General features: G+C 37.8%; 1 protein-coding gene across 3 annotated transcripts in view; it reads left to right on the top strand.

Moving 5' to 3' along the window:
- Positions 1-27358, top strand: part of LOC124605408 (dynactin subunit 1) — a 166903-nt gene that overhangs the window by 49657 nt on the left and 89888 nt on the right. For 2 of the 3 annotated variants that reach the window (XM_047137057.1, XM_047137056.1), the window contains 4 exons: positions 2624-2756; positions 20046-20156; positions 25795-25978; positions 26084-26328. In XM_047137057.1, coding sequence (XP_046993013.1) covers positions 2624-2756; positions 20046-20156; positions 25795-25978; positions 26084-26328 — 673 coding nt within the window. The remainder of the gene's footprint in view (positions 1-2623; positions 2757-20045; positions 20157-25794; positions 25979-26083; positions 26329-27358) is intronic. The other variant, XM_047137059.1, reaches the window with a different exon arrangement.

Genomic DNA, 27358 nt, shown 5'->3' with positions numbered 1-27358 from the left:
AATTGTGATGTCCTAATAGGTTTGTGGATTTGTTTAAAAATATTTACTGTTATTACATTTCTGTGGAAATTGTATCTGCATTTACTTAGGATTATCTTTCTAAATGTCTCTAAGAATGCTACTGGGGAAAATCAAGTTTGCAGGTAACTGCTATGCAGTTTCCTTCATTAACATTAGCTGTGTTGTGTTATAGTATACAAAATATGATAAGTGATGCTCATCTGTAACATTTACACTATAAATTACTTTTTTAATTGCGCATGACCAGCCTGAATAGACATTCAGCAATTATTACTCTTCTATTGGTGCTGACATGGCATGCCATGGAAAAGCTTACAGGCAAGCCTAAAACTGCCTATTTGTAAACAGATAAAGGCTGAGATTGTGAAGAAGATGGGTTTGGAATATAAATATAATGTATAAGTGCCAAAAATGGCATAGTATCCAGTTTTCAATTTCAACTGCGTACAGTCTTGAAAGTAAGTTATAACGTAAACGCTTTGTTGGAGTAGCACTGATGACAATTTAACACAAAAAAGCAAACTGTATCTCTAGCTGTCAGAATGTTTTAAAATCCTTTCAAACGGAGTAGGACTGGAGAAATAGAAAGAATGAATAAGATGTATGGTAACTTACTTTACCTTCTGGGTATTGTCAATCTTGGTACTGGTCTAGAGCACCCATATTGCCAGTCCCATCAGATTGGGGAAGGATGTCGGCAGTGCCCTTTCAAAGGAACCGTCCCAGCATTTGCCTGAAGTGATTTGGGGAAATTGCAGAAAACATAAATCAGGATGGCCAGACGTGGGTTTTGAACTGTCATCATCCCGAATGCACGTCCAGTGCGCTAACCACTGCATCACCTTGCTCGGTAAGGACTCGTTGGTATGTTCATTGACAAAGGAAAAAAAATTCTAAGAAGAGTATAGGCAGACACTTACTGTTCTATGGGAGATAAATCTCTGAAGCTAAAGAGCTTTGAGGCTGTTCTTGAACTAATGCCACAAGTAGAGTACTGAGTCCCGTTATCTTTTTGTACTATCAGAATTATATATGGCTGAGCTGTTGTTGACAGAAGGCACTTTCAGTGCTGAATATGGTCTAGCAATACTAAGGAAACCAAGAAGAATAGTGTGCCATAAAATGCACTGATGTGGACAGCAGTCACCAGTTTAGAAGTTATTAATATCAGTGATGAGAAGTTTGAGTCTCTTTCTTTTCTAGCATGTCTTGTTATAACTTAACTTACTGCTTGTTGAGCCCTACAGAAGACAAAAACTAGCTATTCATGCTTGGTGGCAGTGCTTACCAGCTGTTGGATGCTGTACCATGTTGTTAGACTGGTCTGAAACTGTTTGCCACCTTGGTAAAGATCGCTGTATCTAAAACTCCCTGAGCTTTTTGTCTGGCATTTTGGTGTGAAATGTGTGAAGAAATGATCTACTGTAAAATGAGTGAAGCATCCTTCCCGTCTCAGACTAATTATGAAATAAATGCAAGAATTATGATTGTACACTGCTGATCTTTTAATTCTGGAGTGATGTAAAGATTAAAGAATTCTGTAAATATCTCAAATGAATGTGTTCATAACAACTGACTTGATCCTCGCAATGTCTTGTCCTGTCCACCAACTGTTCATGTTCTATAGATATTTGCATCTACAAAGAAGCAGCACCTATTTTGATACTTTCTTGCATTGGTGTGTTGCCTGTAACACAAATTTTCAAGTGTTGATATATACTATCTTGATCCCAGTGTCATTACACCACTACTGAAATTTCTGTCATTTGTGGTGTAAGTACTATTACTGTACTTTGTGTGTGTGTGTGTGTGTGTGTGTGTGTGTGTGTGTGTGTGTACACACACACACACACACACACACACACACACACACACACACACACCATATAGTCTTTGAAAAGATGTCGCATTTATCAGACAGCTTTCCAATCAGATTTGTCAGGTTTTATTCAGTTCAAAATTCATGCTGCTGGTAATTCAGGATGTGTGGCAGGTGAAATAAAGACTGTGTCAGTAACTTACTTACACTCAGCTGGAAATTGGTATCATTCTCACTTATCTTAAAAGTATAACACCATTTGGAAGAACATTGAATCTTTTGTTGGTGATCTTATAGGTGCTTACACACTTCTGATGCCGTCAGCATGGAGGTGAAGTGTAGTATTATGAACACTGAATAAATTTTCAACTGGAAATATAGCTAAAATCATTTGTTCGTATAGATTACCAGTTTCTGCATTTCTCTGTTGTCGTCTTTGGATCTATTGAAGAAGAAGATTTTGTAATGATGTAAACACAGACCCAAAGATGCCAACAGAGAATTGCCAAAGTGGTGATCCATATGAATAAACAATTCTAGCAATCTTGGCAGTTGAAAATTTAATCAATGTTTAAAGATGCTTTTTTTCTCTAGCTATTAGCCTACAGCCTCTAGATATCACTTCCAACTTATCTTTCTAATGGAGACAGTAAAGCTCTATTTTAACGTTTTGCAACCATTAGCCAAAATAATACATGCTGTGTAATGTTTTATCGGAATTAAGTTACATTTTCCATTAAGAATGCACATACCTGCTGACAGTCATATATATATTTTTCACAGTTCTCGCCTGTCCTTGGCGAGTTCTCGCAGTCAGAGTGAATTTGCTAAAGAAGACTCTCCATCGAGCTCTGGCAAGGACACAGGGACGCCATCTGCATCAGAACCTACTTCAAAGAGGGCATCATTTATTGAGGTCAGTATTATGAACAAAATCTAAACTTTGTCTTATAGTTGTGCAGATGGCTTTACTTCCATGGTTGATCGATTGATCTCTCTCTCTCTCTCTCTCTCTCTCTCTCTCTCTCACTCTCACTCTCACTCTCACTCTCTCTCTCTCTCTTCCCCCCCCCCTCCCCCCCCCACCACCTGGTCCCTTCCTCCCCCCCCCCCCCACCCCCTTTCTTTCTCATCTTCAATCAGATTTCACTTTGGGGAGTGAACTGGGCTTTCCAAATGAGTGTTCTCTTGTTAAAAGTTGTCGCCCACCAGGCAAGCTGTTTCTGACCATTATCCATTACATATAACCCAAGAATCAAGAGGAACTACAACAAAGTAAGTTTATAATAAAAGTGTTCAGATTTAAAAGGCCGCTAGCATGCATGCAATCTTTCTCGTCTACTGGTCAACATATTTATTGAAGAAGCAGTTATGTAAATAAAGCTTTGCGAGAGGGTTTCAAATTTATGGTGAAAGAATAGCAATGATAAGATTCACTGATGATGTTGCTCTCTTCTGTGGCACTGACCAAGAATTGCAGGACTTTTTAAATGGGATGAACTGTCTACACAGAATATACACTGAAAATGAATGAAAGCCAAAAAAGTAATGAGGAGTAGCAGGGATGAGATTGGTCACAAAAATTGCATCAGAACTAGGGATCATGTAGGAGTTGAAGGAATGTTGCTACCTTGAAACCTAAATCATGCAATGTGGATGAACAGAGGTGGCATTGTGAAGCAGACAAGCTTACAGAGAATTTTTTACCAAAAGAAGTCTTATAACTATCAAATGTAGGCCTTAATTTTAGACATTGTATGGAATTGACTCACGCAGGGGTAAACCAAGAAAAGGATTGAAGTGTTTGAGATGTGGTGCTACAGAAGGATGAAGTAAATTTGGTGGACTCATATGATGATCTCCATAGAATAGGGGAGGAATGTAACACAGAGAAAACACAAGCTAGAAGAAGGGATAGGATGACAGGATATGTATTACGACATCAGGTTATGATTACCATGAGGGCAAAAACTGTAGGGGGAAATAGAGATTATGATACATACATCAAATAATTGATGATATTGGTGTAGGTTCTGTTCCAAGATGAAGAGGTAGGCTTGGTAGAAGTTATCACTGTTGGTCACATCAAACCAGCCAAAAGTGTATTGACACCTGCACCACTCCCCACAATAAAGATGCAGCTCCATGTGCACCATGAACAAAGACCACCTAGCATCACCTATATAACATCCTCTGTGTACCCTGTGTCATTCTCAGTAACGCCAATAACTAATGCAGTGGCATGCATTCTTCCTAGGTGATTCCACCTGGGATAAGAACACTGGTGCTGCAATAGGTCCCATTCAGAAGCTAAGGCTTAACCCATGGTTGACTGTGCCCCTACTACTGTTTTTCCCTACTCTCAATCATTATACTCAAGTCTTCTTCCCACATGGACTGTTGCAGGCTTGGTAAACTGCCCACACAGACCATTTGCAGGCTCTGTAAAAAGTCTCATACTAACACCACAGTACTTCACATGCTTGTGGTATCCCAAAACACTGCAGTCCCTACAGTAGCAATATGTTGTTATGGATGTCAAAGATCCACTAGCAAAATATTTATTTATTTATTTATTTTTTTGACACATGTATATTGCATTCTCACTTCTATTTGGTTGTGTTGCACATAATCTGAATAACATATAGAAAGAATATTGAAGAATTGGAAAACATTTAGAATTTTGTTTGGGGAGCACTGACTGCCGAATCCAATAATTTGAACAAATCTAAAATAAATTTTGAACGTAGTGGTTAATAAAAAGCATCTTGGCTGCTTGGAAACATCTTCTTGAGTGTAAGTGTCAAATGTAAGAAATTAAAATTAATATGTACCAAAATGATTGTACAGAATATTTGTAAATCTATTGGTAGACATAATCATCAAGGAGACATGACAGGAAGAACCAGTTAGCAGTCAAAGAAAAGTATAACTGTAAATCTGTGCTATCTTTCCTACTGCAGAAGAAATATTATGCTTGAAAGCTAAAAATCTTTTTTTGCTGTCTGCATACCTGTGCATTGCTCAGTGCCTCTTCTATTTGGTGTAAAGTGACCCAACATCACATACTTACTGTTATTAATGTGACTTATTTTAGATATTTTATTTCCCAAAATTGATAGTCTCAAATGATCTGTACATTTACGCATTCCTTTTTGTTCCCTTCACATATTTACCTCATTTTTCTACTTTAGCAGCAGGCGGAGGTACCAGTGATTATAAAAGCTTCTAAGGGTTTCTTTTTTAATGTGTCTGTAGGACTACCATATATCTATTTGGTAAATAGTACCATTTGTAGCTTGTATGTTCAACAGCCATCCAGTGATAGATTTGAAACATTCTCTACTTTCCCATGCATAACAGTCTTTGGGTATATGCATCCAAGTAGCATCCGAATGTTTTCTAGACTGTCTACCCACCTTGCAGTTGACAGTTGCCACAATTCACCTTCCAGTTGGTCACCACCTGAATCTCTTCTTATCTCTTGGAATCTGCCACAGCACTGCCTTGGTCTGTCTACCATCTGGCTACATCCACTACCTGAGAAAATTTCATGTTCATTAATCATAATTATGTTTCACACTTTAGTCTGTTCCCTGAGCCATTTATTTGTCTTATGTTTATCCAGCTAATTCTCAATATGCATCTCTCCATTGCTTGTTTAGCAACCCTTAACTTTTAATGGTTTTTGAATTAGAAGCTCATGCCTCATTGCCATAAATTAGAACTGATAATACACATTCATCATAGACTTTGTGTTCGAGACTGATTGCTATCTCTGATTTGAAAAAAAAAAAAAAAATTAATTTTTCCAGACATTCCTCATTTCATTGTTACTCTTCCATTTCTTTTCAAGTCCGCCTCCCCATCTTCAACTGCTCTAAATACAGGGTTTTCAAAAAGAATATATGCAATTCAAATGCATTTGTTTATCAAACTGTAAGACTCAGCTTTGAAACTTGGGTCACACATTTATGAACCTGTCAAGTTTAGAGTATGTATGTTCAATATGTCCTCCACCAATGACACAAACAATATTACATCAATGCTTGAATCCATCTCATACTTGTGTAAGTAAGTCCAGTGTCACTGACATTAGGGATGCGGTCTTTCAACTCTTCTAGGTTCTGTGGTAGTGATGGTGCATAGACATTGTTATTAATGAAACCCCATAGAAAGAAGTCACAGGGCACCAAATCCGGTGGCCATGAAGTTCAGCTTAGAAGTGCTAAGGCTGGCCAGCTGACGACCAATCCAACGGCTTGGTAGAGTTTCTCAGATATTCACGCACTTTATAAGTAAGGAGGTGCCCTGTCTTGAAAAATGGTGTCCACACTCAGCCTCAGAAACAACCAGTTTTGTAATGTAACAGTATACTGCAGACCATTTCTGTATTTCCATCAAAGAAGAATGGGCTGCAAACATATGAATGGGATATCACACAAAACCCATTGAGTGGGTGAATCTTGTACAAGTTCAGTGTGTGGAGGTGGGTTCTGTATGCCTCATTCAAACATTGTGTTTATTTACTTTCCCACTGAAGTGAAAAGTCACTTCATCATTGAACACAATGTGTTGTGTGAAAGTATTGTCATTGTCAATAACATTCAAAGCTCATCAGAAAATTCCACACATTTGCATTTGTCATCATGATGCAGAGCCTGCAACAGATGTAACTTATACAGCTTCATAACCAAACTGTCTCAGAATGCACCAAGTTGTTTTTGTAAGCAGTTGTAACTCCTAAGTGGCACAACAAGTTGATTATGTTTGACTTCTTCAAAAAGCGGTTTACATTTGGGCGTTTTTCATCAGAAACTAGAGTGTGGCAAGGACTCTCCTTTACATACACATCCTGTGTTTACAAACTGTCAATACCATCTGCAAATGTTCACCCATGTGCAGGATCAGTTTGGTACCTCAACTTGAAACCTCTTTGCATTGTAATCACAGAATAATATTTTGTAAACACCAGAACACAAAATGATTTCTGCTGTGGAGTAGCCATTTTGTCATTTGTGATGGTAACCAACCAAATAGAAGAAAAACAAACCAAGCAACAATGAACATAAACTAGACAATGTATTCGTACTGCCAATAACCAAGCCGTAGCGCAGCAGTAGAAAGTCTTGACAACATAATACTTTGTAGTATGTATGTTCTTTTTGTATTGATTGGAAATTATTTTAATTTTTTGGTGATTATTTTCCTGGCATTCTTTCAAACTTGATGTATTAAGTCATTAATTAGTATAATTACATACATTAGAAGCAAACACTACAACGTTGTAAGTAAAATGAATGTGATTCAGCTATTATTCGTAACCCATATTTTTATTTTGTTTCCTCACTTAAAGGATTTGAAAGCTTTGTCCTAGGTAAAAAAAAAGACTAATTTTATAAGAAGTAAAGAAATTGTGCATGATGTGACAGTCCTACATCTTTTCCAAATTGTGAGTGATCATAGACACATGAGATGCAGGATAGTAGGCAACTAGAAAGAAACTTTCTTTAACTTCAAAGTCAGAAATGTAGATTATGAGAGTTTGTTTAGTAACTAGCTTTTTCCCTGCAGCTTTGCCCACATATGCATTGGACTCATTGCACAAACGCCTCCTCTCTGTGTCCATCTCTTCCTTTCTCTATCTCTCTGTCCAACTCATGCTCCCCCGCCTCTGCCCCCCTTCCTTCCCACCCCTGCCCATCAGCCCCTGGCCCTCCCCCTCTCTTTCCATCTCCTTTTGTCTTCATGTCAGCCTAAACTGAGACATCCCCTTCTGTATTTGAAGCCCCTCCAAAACAGGTTAAAAAGGAGGCTGTTGCTACTCCAGCACACGCTTGCTGTTTGGGGCAGCCTACACGTCAGGGGTCGAAAAAAAACCGTTTCTTGTTCCTGGTGTGTTGGCTGCTCTGTTAAGCAGGTCAATAAGGCAGGCTGATACCATTTCCACACAACATGCCTGTTGTGCAGTGTGTGTGTGTGTGTGTGTGTGTGTGTGTGTGTGTGTGTGTGTGTGTGTAAAAATTAATTTAAAAGCTTCTGAATTAATTCCAGCATTATTGATGCTGGGATAGATCTACAGTCTGTTGAATAGGTAGTCCACTTCTACAACTTTGAAAAGTCTGTGTATGAACATAAGATAAGTTTTATAATTGAGACAAAGTCTGCAGATAGGCTATAATAGATTTAATATTACGTTTGCACTTGCACTCACTGTTTTCAAGATATGCGCGATTCAGAATGTACTATACTGGGAATTATTTTTGATATTGCTGTTTCACTCAGTCGTAGTATATTTTTGGGTGGTGGTGGTGATACATTTGTCACGTAATGAATTTTACACTGTGCAAAATTAAAGCAACAGTAAAATTTTTGTTGTGCAGTTCTACTCACTGACTTTTGGGCTGCCTTTTGTAACATCATTGCTATGGTGTATCCTGTGGTCAGTGTGTTATAGTTCATGTCCTGTAGGGAGGCAGCCCAGTTTTCAGCCATTCAGCACATCCCCTTCAGTTAACTGTTAGCAGCCAATAACATTCATTCTTTCTCCAAGCAGCTAGCTGTGAGTTGTTACTAGACAGAGAGATTCTCTCTCGTGCATGCTGCACTGTTGTTGTACATCCTGACAATGTAGCTTAATTCAGAGCGACTGAATTATTCAATCATATATCGATGTTCTTTTCTTGTAGCAGTGTAGCTGTGAATGTGTATATGTGTATATGTGAATGTTTGAGTGGGATTTCCAAATAAATACATCAGGTGATGGCAGTAAATGTGAAGTGCTTCACAAGCAAGTGAGTAGGTTTATTTACTGCATTTATAACTTTTTGGAATGTGAATCTGAAAGTGGGACTCTCATTTTTGACATTTTGAAAACACAAGAACAAACTACAGAAGCATGTATGTGCAACAGAACAGAGAATAGTAAAAAAAGTGTCAGCTGTAGAAACTTCAGGAAAATTTAATTTCCTGTCACCTGGAAAGCAAATCTAAATCATAAGAAACCTTGTAACACAAATGGATGGTTTTGACAATGATATTTTAAAATGCCCTATGTTTGAAATGTATGTAAGCAGTGAATACCCAACATTACAAGAACTTGTTACAGTTATGCATAAGAAAATTGGCTTCAGAGGTAGCTCTATGCCAGGCAAAGGATTATAAGACTTGGTTTCAGATATGTTAAGAAGAGAGTTTTTGATTAAAAGAAGTGACACAGGTGCGGCACGAACCACATCAGTTATAAAGATGCATGATACAAGAGGAGGAGGTAGTTCAACAGTTTATGGCTTTGATGAAATGTGGGTGATTTGAAATCATTCCATGAATACATGCTGGAAAGTGTATGATGGTACAGGAGTTTTAAAGTTCTCATAGGAAAAGTTTCTCAGATGCTTTCTCACCTTCTGGTTTCGTTCATGAGAGTAAGTTTGTATTTAGGTGTAAGAAAAATAGCAGTGACTTCAATTTGGAAAAGAGTGCTGTCAGTTTCAAGAAGTGGTTCACTGAACAATGTTTACCATACCTTGCTTCGAAGTTAGTGATTATAATTACCCTGCCAGTTATCTTTCAGCTGTTACAGAGAAAACACCAAGCACAAACACCAGGAAAGCCGATTTTGTGCTCTTACTTAAAAATGAAAATATTCCGCACAGTTTGTTAGACTTGTGCAGAACTCCTGCAGACTGTAATTTGACTTTCTTGCATATGAATGTGATGACACAGTTTTGCATTCACTTACACACCACTGTCGGTACGGGTTGGTTCAAAATGAATATATGGGTTTAAAATCTTTGTAGCATTTATTACATTCAGTTTACAATTACAAATAAAAGAAGCTCAAATAGTTCTGTTTGTATACCACTGCACAAATGGAAGAGCATGGAGCTACCATGAGAGTGGAGAACACGTTGAGCAAGTGAGAGACTTTCACAAGTAGTGCCAAGATATCAGTTTGCCAGGCTAGTCATGAACGAGCAGTTCCAGTGAGGTATTTATGGAGGCTCTTAAGGAGATACTTTCAACTATGTCCTGATCGTTTGCAGTTCTTACAGACTTACAGTTCTTACAGACACGAAAGCCTACAGACCACGGTTCATGTGCCAACTTTGAAAACTAAATGCTACTGCATGATGAAGATTTTCTGAATATTGTAGTCTTCAGTGATGAATTAACATTTCACCTAAGTGGAAATATCACCACACATAATGTGCGCATCTGGGAGTCAGCAAATCACCAGGGGATATTTTAACTGTCATACCCCAGCGGAAAGGTTAACAGTCAAGCAACTGTAACTGGTGTTTCATATCTTCATGAACTATAGCTCTTTTCTCAACTGGAAGAAGTTGAAACACACAACTGTAGCAGAAAGATGGTGTGCCATCTGACTGGCATAAACCAGTACCCAATTGGTTAAAAGATGTTCTGCCCGACTGCTGGATTGGCTGCAAGGGGCAGATGACAGAAATTGTTTTGCATGACCTCCACGTTCTCACCCTACATGGTGCCATGCGATTTTTATCTCTGGAGATTCATAAACCATCATAGGCATGTGTCTCCACTACCAGGTGATCTACCCGACTTCAAAAACAGCATTGTTACAACAATTACTCCAGACACACTAATCAGGGCTTGCAAAGAACTTTCCTATTGATTCGATGCATGATGAATGATGCTCGCATTCCACTAAGAGTCCGCTCATACTGTTCAGAGACTGTTTGAACAGAAGTTTCCAGGTATCCAAGTTCAGAGTCATGATGAAGTTCACAAATTAGTGGATAAATTTCGTGAAATGGGAAGTGTTAAAGTCAGGAAGTGTAAACGATGACATACAGTGCTCACAGAAGCTTGTCTTGATGGCATTTCATACAGCCTGGAAAATTCCCCTAAAATGTCTCTTAGATGTCTTTAGCAGTAAACACAAATATTGTGCAGCTCTTTACAAAGAGTTGCTAAGCTGCGTGAGCTAAAGCCTTGTAAAGTATCAGTAGTACAAGAACTTTGACCGGTGATCCTGTGCACAGGGTTAAGCTTTAATGGGTTTCAAACAAGTGCATGAAGATGAAATGGATCCTTACCTTATTTTGTTTTCAGGTGAGGCTTGGTTCCATTTACAAAGGTATCTTAATTCCCAATAGACCTGTTTTGCTTCATGAGGAACCCCTTCATGATCAGAAAATAGGGGTGTGGTATGCAGTTAGTGGCGACAGAATAGTAGGCCTAATTTTTTTAGTCACACAGTTAAAAGTGAAAGATATGTGCAAAACATTTTGTGACCGACAGAGTGAAAGAGAGCAAAGCTTTGCGTTTTTTAAACATGATTTGGCAAGGGCTCATATGGCAAATGATTCGTTGAACGCAATTCACAATGTGTTCGATGAAAGTGAGAGTGATTAGTAACAATATCTTGCCTGCTAGAAGTCCTGATTTAACTCCGTGCAATTTTTATTTGTGGGGTGCACTGAATGACAAAGTGAAAACAACAAATCCTCACACGATAGAGGAACTCAAGGATAATATCTGTGAATCAATTAATTCAATATCTTGGAGGTTATTACATTGTGTGATTAATAATTTCTTGAGTATGTGTAAGAAATGCATGGAAAATAATGGCACGCAGTTCCAGCATCTCCTTGTGTGTCATGGGTGAGTACAAAATTTATGTGCTTATATTTTAAATGTAGTCATGCTATGCCACAGCAGTAGATGGCAACACGGAATCTGATCGCTGGGCAACGGAGCACTCACTGCCCAGCATCTACTGCACCTCACAGGCGGTCATCAGATAAATGGTACACCCCATATTAAACATATTGTCCAAGGAGAAAGTAAGCTTTTCCCAGCACATTGTATGCTCTAATTTTTCATGAGAAATCAGCCCAATAAGTTCGTCAAAAACTCTTGATATTTCAACAAATAAACATCTGTCATTTTCAAGGCATGAATTGCAAAATACCTTAAAATGACAGAGAGGGTTACCTGTCAAAACATTGTTAGTTTTCGACATTATCAATCGATATTCTCTTGATTTATTCACAGGAGATGGTTGTTTGTGTGTTCAGTGGATCATAAATACAGTCTCTCACTGTAATGTAAAACGAGCTAGTTTACACTAACAATGCCTGTTGGCAATGAAAGATACAATAACATACTGACAACACTAGTTTCCGCTATCAGTAACTCTTTTCATACACAGTGATTTACATTTAACTAAAACTCACACACACCAACAAACATGCATTATACATATTTAAAAATTGTGTGGAGTAGAAGTTGTGTTGACCAAATACAGGGTGTTTCAAAAATGACTGGTATATTTGAAACGGCAACAAAAGCTAAACGAGCAGCGACAGAAATACACCGTTTGTTGCAATATGCTTGGGACAACAGTACATTTTCAGGCAGACAAACTTTTGAAATTACAGTAGTTACAATTTTCAACAACAGATGGCGCTGCGGTCTGGGAAACTCTATAGTACGATATTTTCCACATATCCACCATGCGTAGCAATAATATGGCGTAGTCTCTGAATGAAATCACCCAAAACCTTTGACAACGTGTCTGGCGGAATGGCTTCACATGCAGATGAGATGTACTGCTTCAGCTGTTCAATTGTTTCTGGATTCTGGCGGTACACCTGGTCTTTCAAGTGTCCCCACAGAAAGAAGTCACAGGGGTTCATGTCTGGCGAATAGGGAGGCCAATCCACGCCGCCTCCTGTATGTTTCGGATAGCCCAAAGCAATCACACGATCATCGAAATATTCATTCAGGAAATTAAAGACGTCGGCCGTGCGATGTGGCCGGGCACCATCTTGCATAAACCACGAGGTGTTCGCAGTGTCGTCTAAGGCAGTTTGTACCGCCACAAATTCACGAAGAATGTCCAGATAGCGTGATGCAGTAATCGTTTCGGATCTGAAAAATGGGCCAATGATTCCTTTGGAAGAAATGGCGGCCCAGACCAGTACTTTTTGAGGATGCAGGGACGATGGGACTGCAACATGGGGCTTTTCGGTTCCCCATATGCACCAGTTCTGTTTATTGACGAAGCCGTCCAGGTAAAAATAAGCTTCGTCGGTAAACCAAATGCTGCCCACATGCATATCGCCGTCATCAATCCTGTGCACTATATCGTTAGCGAATGTCTCTCGTGCAGCAATGGTAGCGGCGCTGAGGGGTTGCCGCGTTTGAATTTTGTATGGATAGAGGTGTAAACTCTGGCGCATGAGACGATACGTGGATGTTGGCGTCATTTGGACTGCAGCTGCAACACGGCGAACGGCAACCCGAGGCCGCTGTTGGATCACCTGCTGCACTAGCTGCACGTTGCCCTCTGTGGTTGCCGTACGCGGTCGCCCTACCTTTCCAGCACGTTCATCCGTCACGTTCCCAGTCCGTTGAAATTTTTCAAACAGATCCTTTATTGTATCGCTTTTCGGTCCTTTGGTTACATTAAACCTCCATTGAAAACTTCGTCTTGTTGCAACAACACTGTGTTCTAGGCGGTGGAATTCCAACACCAGAAAAATCCTCTGTTCTAAGGAATAAATCATGTTGTCCACAGCACACTTGCACGTTGTGAACAGCACACGCTTACAGCAGAAAGACGACGTACAGAATGGCGCACCCACAGACTGCGTTGTCTTCTATATCTTTCACATCACTTGCAGCGCCATCTGTTGTTGAAAATTGTAACTACTGTAATTTCGAAAGTTTGTCCGCCTGAAAATGTACTGTTGTCCCAAGCATATTGCAACAAACGGTGTATTTCTATCGCTGCTCGTTTAGTTTTTATTGCCGTTTCAAATATACCGGTCATTTTTGAAACACCCTGTATAATGGTTTGAGTTTGAAGTTAATTTTGTTTATATTAATTTTTTCTTATAATACAGTCCAAATCGCAATAAGTGGCAATTATTGCAGGCAGTTTTTGATGACTCTGTTCTTAGATAGTCCTCATTTTGAGGAACATTGTACTCAATGGCTTCACAGAGCTCCATCAGCTGTTCTCACATTCCAGTGTCAGGCTGACTAAAGCTGTTCAGCAGTGGACCCAATGTTGAGATGTGAAGTAAGAGTTCTTTCTCACAGACGATTGATTGAAATTTGTTTTAAAATCTATTATTCCCACCATAGATATGAACGTGTAATATGATGTACCATAGATAAATGAATCTGATTGTTGTCTGCTTCGACACATGGCAACACGGAGTGTTTACCTGCTCTCTGCCACCACACCCCTGCATGCTTCACTTCTCTTCCGCCTCTATGGTCGAGAGTGCCTTCCTACGTGATGTGGGCTGTAATGTGTGAAAGTGAAAAAAATGCCTGTTTAATAGTGTTTCTGTTGTTGCAGCTTACTGTTTGCTTCTAGTAGAAGCCTGCTTTTAATTTAAAATTTGTGAAAAATTATGTTATTGTGATGTCTTGGAAATCAGTACCCCACTACAGTGATGGAAAATCAGATTTCTTATGGCAAACAGGAATGTAATCAAGCATACAAAAGCCTTCCATGATATTTTCTTTATCTTTTCAAAGTTTTTCAGTCTGATATAATTGGTCATTGACTCAAAGTAGAAGACAAAATTTTTAGAAAAATGGCAAATTAAATTAAGTAACAACAAAATCATATAAAATGTTTGTGTAGAATCTGATTAAACACATTTTATATTCTCTTTGTTATTTTCATAGGTATCTTCCCCCGCCCTCCCTCCTGGGGAAACAGCTTTTCTTCTACTTTTTCTACCATAGGAAATCACTAAACACAGTTACTTAAGGAGCGTAAAAATTAACATAATTGTCAGTGACATTCAGTGTTGGGTCTCCAATTGTGTGAATGAGACAGCACAGCTTGCATACACTTTTCAGTGTGTCAGCAGAAGTTGAAGTGTCATTTGAAGTGTAAATCGTGCATCACTGTCACTGAAGGTAAGAATTATTGTCAACAAGGTGAGGTTGTCCACTGAATTGACATACATCAAAGCGACAACATATGAACATTCAGTTGCTATCATGAGAGAGAGAACACTGAAGATCCTCCTCATAATTGTCGCTTGTGGTCAACAACACAAGCTGATAACTGCTTCCTATAGATTATAGCCCATTGTTACCCCAAGAAGAAAGCAATAGAACTGTTCTTCACCTTTTCGGAGGCACATAGGAAGGTTATGTTGTCCATTACAGTATGTTAACTGCCTCCACACACTGAATTTCTCCTCTGGGTGTCCATTACTAATTCCCTTGTACCATGATGCACAAAAAGGCAGGCAAGGGAACATCTGGAATGGACTCTATATCAGTGTCTTGAAATTCTCTCCATTGATGAGTGTAGTATTTGTCTGAAACCTGCTGCCCTCTCACAGGGAAGGTGGTGATGTAGCTAGGACTGAGACAACCAGTCAATTAAACTAGCACAAACATGAGGCCGAGGAAGCTGATAAAGGAAGATAAAGCAATGCAGGCAGGCAGGCAGTTTGTGTTTTGAAGGTCCCATGTCTCTTCCACTTACTGGCACACACATGTGCCCCGATAAATTGTAAGATGTCTCGAGTAGGGTTTTTGCCGGTGCTTATGATGCAGTTACATGAAGTTGGACCTACAGTGCTGTATCCAGAACTGATGTTAGTCCTATGTGCTGGGTGTGGGGAGACAGTCCAAATAAGAGTCATTCCTGTCATTGTGTGAGTTGGCATAGTTTTTAAGATGATGGATAGCAGTTTAAAAAATTGTTATTATTGAAAAATTTGTTATTACTGAAACATTTGTTGGCATTTGTACATGTTAACTGGCATGTGCATCCACTTCACTGCACTATGAATGCCAAATTTCAATATGATCTTGTGTTTAATGTTTGTGACACAAATTGACTGTGAAAGGAATTCAAATAAAAATATTATCCAATTTCCTATGTATTTGAATATATTTTTTCCCAATTTCTTTTCTTCAATAAATACTGCTGAACCGAAGTTGCATCTCTGTATCCAGTTCCAATACTATCTGTATCATAACTAGTGTTTTTCTAGTAGAAAGTACGAAATGAATAAAAATGTTCTAAAATTCTAGCTACAGATTTCTACAAACAAGTTATAACTTCTGAGATTCCACAGAATGTATCCATGCTACAGGTGATGGCAGCTGTCTATGAGATGAACACTGAGTGATAACTACCTCATCATCAAGATACTGAACCCTAATCTTCCCTTTTCTTCCCCTTACTACCAGACAGCTGAATTTGTTCATCATATATTGGTCACGAGTTCACTGTATGTATAAAATGATTATCCACATAGCCGCTCTTCCACGTGTCAAGTATGCTAGCGGCAAGACCCAAGTCACACCAGTATTCAAGAAAGGTAGTATGAGTAACCCTCTACATTACAGGTCCAGGTTGTTAACATCGATATGCAGTGCGATTTTAGAACATATATTGTGTTTGAACATTATGAAATATTGTGAAGATGGTGGCCTATTGACACAGTCAGCACAGGACCTATGCTGCTCCGTATCTATATAAACAATTTAGGAGACAGTCTGAGCAGTTGTTTGCAGATAATGCTGTCGTTTACTAGTAAAGTCATCAGAATATCAAAACAAATTGCAAAAAGATTTAGATAAGATGTCTGTATGGTGCGAAAACTGGCAGTTGATCCTAAATAATGAAGTGTGAGGTCGTCCACATGAATGCTGAAAGGAACCCTTTAATCTTTGGTGACATGATAGATAAGTCAAATCTAAAAGCTGTAAATGGAAGTAAATACCTAGGAATTACAATAATAAAAAAACTTGAATTGGAGTACTGCTGTGTGGCTTGAGGTCCTTACCAGATAGGATTAATGGAGTACATCGAGAAAATTCACTGAAGAACAGCAAGTTTTATATTATTGAGGAATATGGGAGAGAGTGTCACAGACATTGTAAAAGATTTGGGTGAAAATCATCAAAACAAAAGTGCTTCCCATTGCAGTGGTATCTTCTCACAAAATTTCAGTCACCAACTTCCTCCTCCATAAGTGAAAATATTTTGTTGATACCGTTCTACATGAAGAGAAATGATCATCATAATAAAATGGGGGAAATAGCAGCCCACACAGAAAGAATAGGTGTTTTTTCCCACACACTGTTAGAGAGTGGAATAATAGAGAATTATTGTAGAGGTGGTTCAATGAACCCTCTGCAAGGCATTTAAGCATGATTTGCAGATGTGGCTGGTGATTCCTTTGTAAGGATGTTCCTTTAGGACAGTCTGACAGTTTCAGTAGAGAAAAGCAAGTGTATGTTTGGGGAATCCGGTGAACCAAAGGAGACCTTACAAAACTGTTATACAACCTTGTCTTGAGTGATGTTAATCTGCCAACAGTCCTTATTACAACAAATAAGGATTGAAAAGATTCTTAGTTGTGGGGGAATTTAACGAGCTGTATAAATCAGAAAAGCCACAGTGCTTAGCATGAGATGATAAAGTTACCTTCAAAGATGTTCAAAGAATATATTATTCTCTCTCGTATATAGTGTTAAAACTGTAGAAATTAGGACACACATATAAGCATACTTAAAATATTTTTTGTGATCTTAACTTCAGTATATCTGTCTGTTGCTACTTTTGCTATTAACACTGCTGTTTCTTAGCAACGAATTCATTAAAAGCAAATGTATATTTGTCATGGATACACATGTAAGCCTATGACCTTTAATAGAAACACACAATTTGTATGATTAATAGCTTAAAATTAACAGATAGTTACAGAAATCATTGTTGGATCACTCCAGCTTTCAATTGTTCAAGTAATGTTGAATTTCATAAGCAGATAGTGGATAGGGGAAGATCAGGAACAAGATTTGAGTAAAGATAGGTTTTTATACATGAGATCAGTTTGATTGGAATTTTCTGCAGTACACCAGTTTGCAACCAGCAGCATAAACACGCGCACGCGCACACACACAGCTGGCCGGAGTGGCTGTGTGGTTCTAGGCGCTACAATCTGGAGCCGAGCAACCGCTACGGTTGCAGGTTGGAATCCTGCCTCGGGCATGGATGTGTGTGATGTCCTTAGGTTAGTTAGGTTTAATTAGTTCTAAGTCCTAGGCAACTGACCTCAGAAGTTAAGTCGCATAGTGCTCAGAGCCGTTTGAACACACACACACACACACACACACACACACACACACACACACGTACGTACGTACGTGTGTGTGTATGACAGACTTTAATGAAAAGTACGTACGTACTTTTCATTAAAGTCTTTCATTTGTCTGACTGACAACATGTATAGCCCCAGCAAAATTTTAGGCTCCACCTGTTCTTCCACATTGATAATGGGTAAGTGTCTGTACTGTAGAGACTGTTACACACTATATCATACATTACCTATTATCTGTAATTACCTTACACAAATGTCATAAGCTTTTCCATTTAATATGTCCTAGCTCAAGGGTATTTCATTGTTGCAATATCAGTACCAGGACCTTGGTGGAGCAGAATTTGGTGTCCACTTTCAATTACAAGTTATGCACAGGTTGATTACTACAGAATGGACACTTTAATGTTGTAGTTTCAGTTTGGGTGTGTTTTGATTTATTGTTGTGAAGATACAGGCAGAGGTCAAGCCTGAACTAGTCAGTCGACAACACTGCCAACTTCGGAAAGCAATTGCACAGTAGCCATTACCAGATGCTTTGTCTACTTTGCTGTGCTTTGTGTTGTGCATTGCTTGTTGTCTTTCCTTACTTTGAAAAGAGTGAAGAAGCTAATCCTTGTCCATTAGGAGGTTAGAATACAAATTCACAAGAAAATACAGGATTGATGATCCCTATGGCCATATATCAGTTGTGCTTTCACAGAAGCACAAGACGTAGTTGTAGATGGCCAGTCCTCTGAGAGCGAGATGGGGCTTGTTCTCCTGTATGTCTCCTCTCCCCACAGCAGCAGATGTTTGTGGTTGTTTGCTGTCATAGCTAACTGGCAAGTAAAAGTGCCTGCACTATGGTAGTTGCACATGTTTATAAATAACAGGGAATAATAAGCTGTTTTTGTAGCCTCACCCATTCAAAATCTGTGGTTATCTAAATGTTATTTCAGGTAGCTCTGTCAGTGGAGTATTATCTACAAAAAACGGGTATTAGGCTTAGAATTGTGCGTTGGGCAGTTTTATTCTGTCAAAGATCTAACTACTCTAAACCTCTACTCTATGGAATGTTCAGTGTATATTCTTGTTAAGAGTATATTACTGCCCTCTAGCACTGCATTTAAACACCAAACAATTCCTGTGGATAAATTTTAGCACTATTTATTTTATCATTCCGATGTCACTTCCTCTTCCAGTTTCGTTTGTACTAATTAGTGAATTTTTTTCCTATATGTTCTGAATTATTAATAGCTGTTTCCTTGAGGGACACACAACTTTAAAGAAATATTATGATGTTGTTGTTGTATATTATTGTTTTCATTGCTTGAAGAGTGTGACCCAAACACAAGTGCTGGTTTTTGTGTACCTTTCGCAGGCAGAATGTGTGCAGAAGAAAGATCTCATTTAATGGGATGCTCTTGCTCAGCACTATGCAAAATGAATTAAACAGTTATTGTGGAGTTTTTCTACCCTCCCCTGTTGCCATTGGAAAAGTAGATTGTGGAAATGTTAGAGCTTATGTTAAACATCTGAATTCTTATAATATTTTTGCATACATAACTACTTGTAGCATGAACGAGCTAGCAGACCATGCATGTGAATTTGCGTTTACTCGCTGTTGAATAATGAGTGATTGTACATTGAGAATCTCTAAAACAGACCTCTCATATACATTCTAAATAAAGAGTAGAACATTAGCTGTGCTATATGGAACATTTGCAAAATTTATTTATGAAGTATGTTGTTTAATTGGTATGAAAAAACTGTTTTAAAGCAAACATTTGTAGAATTTTAAGTTAGCTAAAATTTAATTGTATTTCTACTAAATGTTCAATATGAGACTGTAATGATTTATGTAATGGTAGTGCTCATGAGACTGCCATAATTAATCTGGTACTTTTGATGATAGTGCCAAAAGTAATGAGATCTGTTTGAGTAAGCTGTAAGCAGTAAACTGAGACAGCAAAAGCCTCGATGTTTATGAATGTTCTTCTGATTCTTTCTAAGTTGTATTTGTAGATTTTTGGTGCAACTCATTCTTTAGTATTCTAAGAACAGATGAATCATGTCTTATGTTTCAGAAACCTACTGCATCTTCCAAACAGGGCGTCACAAGCCCAGAATCTGTACCTTTGAAGCAGAGTTCTCAAAGACCTCGAAGCTTGGCAGGGAGTAGCATTGGGGAGGATCAAGTAATTTTTATAGATCTTTTCTTCAACTCTAATTGTGTTCTAAATCTGTGTTACACATGAGGATATTGTGTTTTGATTATCCATCATTTGTCTTGGTCATTTATACTGTTGGAACACTCACTCTCTGAATGCATTGTAGTTGATGATTATTAGCTTCATAGCTGTAGAGCTCATTGGCATAGAATATATGTGACATATTCATATGTTGAAAGGAAATGAATTTTTTTACCTTAATGTGTAAACATGTGAAATGTTTGCAGCAAATTTCATGTGGTTGTACAGTGTAACCAAACCACTGGCAGTCAGTATTAGTGAGTGAAGAACATTGTTCACTTATATTTTCAGCTCTATTATCTTTTCTGTACTCCCCTGTAAGTTAATCACAAATTACCTTTATGCACTCACAGAGAAATGAGTAAGTGTGGACATCAAAAAATTTGTTAAACATGTCACCATTGATACTCAGGATTTTTTAAGCATGTTTAATAGTCAGTGTAATTTACTAAATGTTTTCTATTCATGTTTACTTCCCTTGTCATTCTGCGGATGATATTCAGCTTTTTGCGACTTCGCATTATGTGATTATTATACATAACGAGATACATTTTTTAGGCATAGAGCAATTAAAATGAGATACTGCAATGGTGAAATAAATGCATTGCTGCTGCTCACACTTATTACATGATGCTGTCTGAATTCTCAACAGTCCAGCATAGTAATGATTATTATAAATTCTTTAAGATGGGATTAATGTTACATTAAGTAATATCATTAAGACAGTAGTTACTTGCAACTGACATTTTTTTAGGAACTTGATGCTTTACATTCAGTAAAGTAAATAGCTTCTTTCTCAGCAGTAAATAACTATGATTTTTAAACTGCTTCTTAAATGTTACTTTCTATGCCAATGAGTCAATGAAATGGAATTGTTCAAACCACTATTCTGTAGATTAGATAGGTTGTTAGGGTGTGCCAGATAATTCTAAAAGAACTGCTTTTTAGCTAACACAAAAACTAAAACATCAGAAGTTAAATCAGAATAAAGCAGATGTACTAGTGCTTTCTGATATAACTAGTCTGTCTAGTTTCTTTACATTAAAATAGTAAAGGCTTCCATTACAAAATATTTGACCTTTCACCTCCCTCGCCCCTGCCCCCCCATGTGTGTGCTCTGTACTTGCTTCGAGGTCTTGGCTGCTTTTCAATCTTAAGTTAAAGCTTATTTTAAAAACAATGTGCAGATATTTTTAACAGTGAGTGGTAAGTTGCCTTTGAATTATTACTGATTTTGTGTTGTTTTGTAAAATACATCTAACGTCTGTGTGATGCATCTGCATTGTGTCAGTTTCATAACCAGTCTGAATTCTATTTAGGCTATTGCAGGGATGCAGATAGATCTTCAGTCATTACGTAAGGAATTATTACATGGATTTCATGCCACTGATTTCATTGTGTTTGTTGTAATGTTAAATTATTTCACCACTTTGTAGGAAGAAAAATAAGTGTTTCATGCACATGGCCAGAGATATGTGTTATTTCAAATAAAAACCTTCACACAGGTGGTATATGTAATGGTAACTACCAGTAGTTGCCTTACATTTACAGAAGATCAAAGTTTCTTTACTGTATCATTACAATGACATGCATAATATCTATCATTTAGTGTGTAAATTTTACATAAAATGTAAAATTTTATTTTTTATTATAACTGAAAGGAATACTATGTATGGTGCTTGCTGTACATAGAATTGGTTTTATGACAATATTTACAAAAAGCAATTGGTGTTTGCATGATTGATTTGAAACCTAGTATTTAATAAGACGATGCTTCATTGTATGAGGGCCACTCTCACTAAAAAGAACAGTGTTTTAGTCATAATGTGAATACTTTAGAAATAAAATGTGTTCTCAACACAATCTCCCCTTCTTGGCTACCTTATGTTGTATTGCGACTGGTATCAGAGAGGTTTAAGACTCGGTCCTGTTGTGCACTGACCACAGTTCAGCAGGTGTCACTAAAGTATCATCTTCTAATCACATTGAACGAAAGGGCTCTATTAGTTTTCTAAGGGGGTATGAGTTACTTGGTACAAGGCCAAAATGGTAAGAAGAGTTTGGCATTGTTATCCAATGAAGTGTTTTGTCTACATACTTCATTCTTTATGTGATATGTTGACACTCCATAAGTGGAATCTTGGCTGCCGAAAACCCAGAATTTCTGCTCACTTTCTCTCTCTAACATTTCAGTGAATGTCTGTCACTTCCATGTTTGAAATGGCATAGCTACATTTCATCTTTTGTCAAATTCACTGGTGAAAGGAACTTATAACCATGACATACTGTGGCTAGAAATGTCTCATTATATTCGGGTGTTTCTTTGTGGCAGTGTGTCAACATACCTAAAACACATCTGTGCCAGATAGGTTCCAACCCCAGCTTGCTCAATACTCTGTACACATTTGTTCCTTCAGTTCCTAATATGATGGGCATTTGTTTTATGTATATCATAATCCTATCTGAACATGTCATAATTTGTTCAGGTCAACATTTTTTGTGGGAGTCAGTGCTAAAAAAGTTTCTCAGGTTGATAACTGTATCACTGTACAGAATGATTTATTGTCCAGTCTCATATTCTGATAAAGGGCTAGATGAAGGGAGGAATAATGTGTTTTCAGAAATGTCACAAACACTGCAAATTGATTTGTTTAATAGCATTTATGTTGTTGAATCTCTCACATTGTACAGTGTGTATGCTACTTGTAGTTTGTCACTCAGTGAAAAATGCTGAAGATTAGAGCATCCTCTGTTCATCAGTTAATGTGTGTATAGCAACAAATTTTGCTATGAATTTATCCATCACTGGATATGGGATCATGGCTGTACTTCCAAGCTAAAATGTAGGCTCAGCCACACACACAATGCAAAAGCACCAATTTAATAGGTTTTAAAAGCATGTACCTTTGACATGCATTAAATTAGTGCTTTTGCGTTGTGTGTGGCTGACCCCACATTTTAGCTTTCTAGTTTTACTACATTTTCGCCATACATGTGTTTTGTTTTTTGCTTCTAGTAAAGATTTCTTGTTGTCACTCTCACAACTCAATAACTCAAATTAATACATTGCCTTTGGGGGCTCATTTGGAAGTGCCATTAATGAAAATGTATTTAATTAGATTTAAATGCAATTAGGAAGCTGCCATTATTTATGATTATAAGTACCAAATGTGTAGAATAAACACAATTTTTTTAAACACACTGCTTTTGGGGTGACTGTTTCTAACTTCTAATTTTGCTTGGAATGGCTTTATAACCTTCAGTTTTCTTCCTTCATGATACTGAGAATGGAAAATTAATTTTTATTTTATAGTTTGTGGAGGTTGTACTTTTATGGATTTGGTGTATGTCAGTTGTGATGCATCAAAAGCAAAACTAACTTCTATCAAAAGCATATATTATCTGATCAAAAGTGTCTGGACACCTGTTAATGGACATTAATATGGAGTATGTGTATCCTTACCCTCTATGATGGCTTCACCTCAGCTAGGGACTATTTGAATGAGGTGTCTGACTGTCTGAAGGAATGGCAGCTTCTCAAGGGCTGAAACCAGAGTAGTAGTGATGTTGGACGATGGGGTCTGGAGTGTAGCCAATGTTCTAACTCATTCCGAAGATGATCCATAGGGTGCAGATCAAGACTCGGGGCAGACCGGTCCAATTCTGGAATGTTATTGCCTATATACCATTGCCTCACAGATGCTGCTTAATGACAGTGCCTTTCGTGCTGATGCAATCAATTATTGTCTCTGAATTGTTCCTCTAATGTTCACAGTACACAATGTTGTAAAATGTGTCCATATCTTGGATTCAGTTTTTTATACTGCAATAAGAGGATTACACCCTAACCACACAAAACGCCCCTATACCATACTATTCCATACCATGGTATAACCATAACACGTCTTCCATACTTCACTGTTGACACTACACCTGACAGCAGGTAACCTTTTGTAGGCATTCACCATACCAAAACCCTTCCATTAGTTTTCTATAAGGTACAACGTGATTCATCACTCCTAGTTACTCATTAATAGTCATTCAGTGTCCAATGCTATAGCTGTTCACACCACCTCAAGCATCACTTAGTAGTGATTACAGAAATGTGCAAGTCCTTCCATTGATTAAATGTAGTCTTTTTACAACCACCCTCCACAATGTTCACAGTCTCTGTCCATCAGTGCACGAGGTCTGTCTGGTATTGGTTTAGCTGTGTTTGTGCCTTCATGTTTCCACTTCACAAGCTCATCACCAACAGTAGACTTTTGGGAAGTTTTAGAAGGATTGAAATGTTTCTGATGAACTTACTATTCAGGCGAGACCCAATGACTAGTTTGTTTGAAACTACTAATGTCTCCTGACTGACCCATTCTGCTGTTACTGCTTCTCTGCTGATGAATCGATACTCCCTGTCTCCTTTTATACTGGTAGATCTGCATCTCTTGATATCTAGTGGTCAGTTCTGGTTAGTGGTGTCCTGACATTTTTGATCAGATAGTGTATCTCGCTATTATTTATTTGTTGCAGATTATATGCAGACAGTGTTGCATGTAATTATTATTTACTTGAATTTCATGAATAAAGTGAAGGGAAAACAAACAAAAAATGTCAGTGTAACAACACTTTTGTTAAATTATTCCAGATAGTTTCTTAGAGGAGAACAGAAGGTATTCTCTCTCTGCATAAGTTAAACTGGTGGTGTAAAATGTAGAGGATTGCTGCAGCTGTTGGAGGGCCTTGAAATTCTTAAAACCAATAATTGTTTTCATCATATATAAACACTCTTGTAATGTTGCCTGTTTGTATGAGTAAGTGATATACTTGCTTATTAAGTAAGCCAATTATTGATAGTTAAATATTCATTTGCTTGCTATTCCACAAATCCAAGGGACTCTCCTACTACATTACAAGAGTACTCCAGCTGTTAGATCTCCTACAGGGCTATCTGTTTACACAGTCTGTAATAGAACCAGTAGCGTAAATGCTAGAAGTGGCTAAATACGTGTATGCTTGAGGCCACACTTCGGAGCATCTTAATTTTGACATTCGTTCATTCCTGTAGAGCTCATTACATTTGTTTTTTGATGAACATTTCCTGCATGGATTATGAATGTTGCAGGAATGTGTACATTTGTTTGTGTTCATATGGTGTGTAGTTGGTATCTGCTTACTGACTCTTGTCATTGTTTAAATTTATTTATTGACCCTGAAAAATACTCCTAGCTGTTCACGTGTTTTAAATACTACTTAGTTGAATGCTATCTCCTCCTTGGTTTCAGTGTGTTAGAAAAAAAAAGTTATTTGTGGAATTCCAACTTCGTGTTTATTAAAAAAATGTATTTCAAAATCCTTGACAATTCTTTTTAGGTATCCATGAAGTTAAAAAATACTATGCATGACAAATGGCTGTACTCAATGTTAATATCATTGCAAAGTCGCTCATTTCATGATTGAATAGTTCAGAGTTTTCTCACAGATAATCATGTAGATAATAAATGATTTTTTAATGGAAGATCTCCATTTTGGAAGTGTGTGGAACAATGTGCTGTGTAAATTGAAATGGTAAATTTTTGTGTGTTTACAGACTGGTTTTGTAGAGACTTTAAAACCGCAATACACGCCAGGTCCAGCAATGATTTCACCTGGGGCAATGAGCTCATCCATTGGAACGGTTGAGGAACGTTTAACAAATTTGCAACAGCAGCAGGAAATTGACAATTTGCAAACAGAAGTACGTGATCTGCAGGAGAAGCTGGAGACTTTGAAACGTAATTATGCTTAATTTATGAGATTAATTCCTTGAACTAATAATTATTGCTTTCATTAATTAATTTGTTTATGTATTGATGCTGCATATTGTTTGTAATTTTCAGTTAAACGTCTGCAAGATGCAGAGAAATTGAAGGAACATGAGAAAGTAAAACTTCAGTTAGAGCAATTACTGGAATTCAAGGCTCGTATCATGGAATCCCAGGCAATGCTGCAGAGGGACTTGCAAAGAGCCAAACAGGAAGCTCGAGAAGCTATTGAGGCCAGAGAAGCTCATGCAGAAGAGATGGCTGATCTTGCCGAAACTGTTGAAATGGCTACTCTTGACAAAGAGATGGCTGAGGAAAAGGTGAGACTTCTTATGATAGTTCATTCAGGAAGAGAAATGAAAATTTGAATCTCATATTTTGTGAGAAATAAATTTCAACTATGAGACCTATTAAACAGAATTCCTGGTTAGTGTTACCTTTAGGATGTGAAATAGTTAGTACTGCAGATACACATACAACATTTAAAGTACATGACACTATCTTAGCTTTCATAACTTCTTGTAACTATTTGCGCATTCTTTGGGGAGGAGAGAGGAATGGGTTGGGAAGGTTAGAAAGAAAGGGTAAGTCATTAAGGTCCCAGAATGAGAAAGATCCACTTGTGTGTGTGTGTGTGTGTGTGTGTGTGTGTGTGTGTGTGTGTGTGTGTGTGTGTGTGTGTGAGAGAGAGAGAGAGAGAGAGAGAGAGAGAGAGAGAGAGAGAGAGAGAAGGGATTCAGAGATAGTACACTGGTAAGCACTGTACCAAGTCAAGTCTAGAGATGGAGACATAGTGAGAAGTAAATGTAGATTAAGAGGAAGGAAAATTATTAGTGTAATTAAGATGTAATGGGAAAAAAAGTGGGGAAATGGGGAGAGAGGAAAACAAATATGAAGAAGTGAAAGCAGTAAACAAACAACCTCACCTCCCTGAGGAAGGAACTAATTGTACCGAAAGCTAGGATAGTGTCATGTAGTTTGTTAACAATCTTATATTTTGTTCTGTTAAGAATGCGAGGGTCACAAACATAGGTGTGTTTCATATTCTTCAAGAATATTGTTGAAAACAAACTGAGAAATATTGTGCAGATACGAAAATATTATTGAAGTGCTTTAAAATACCTCAAAGGCTTTAAACTAGATGAATTTCATTAAATAGATGTACAATAATCCATTTAACAAAATTATTAACATATCATCGTGTTCAGTTTTCAGCTGGAAGGAAGATTGTCTCTTGAGATATGTGTCAAACAACTGTCAGTATTGAATAACAACAATAAAATGTCCATTTTTGATAAATCAGAATATTTGGCAGCCAGGGTAGAGATATATGCAGTATAAAAACAAATA

Source organism: Schistocerca americana, chromosome 3 (assembly GCF_021461395.2).
Source record: "Schistocerca americana isolate TAMUIC-IGC-003095 chromosome 3, iqSchAmer2.1, whole genome shotgun sequence".
Classification (NCBI taxonomy): Eukaryota; Metazoa; Arthropoda; class Insecta; order Orthoptera; family Acrididae; genus Schistocerca; species Schistocerca americana.
The sequence above is the reverse complement of the archived record's forward strand: the minus strand, read 5'-3'. Positions and strand labels throughout refer to the sequence as shown.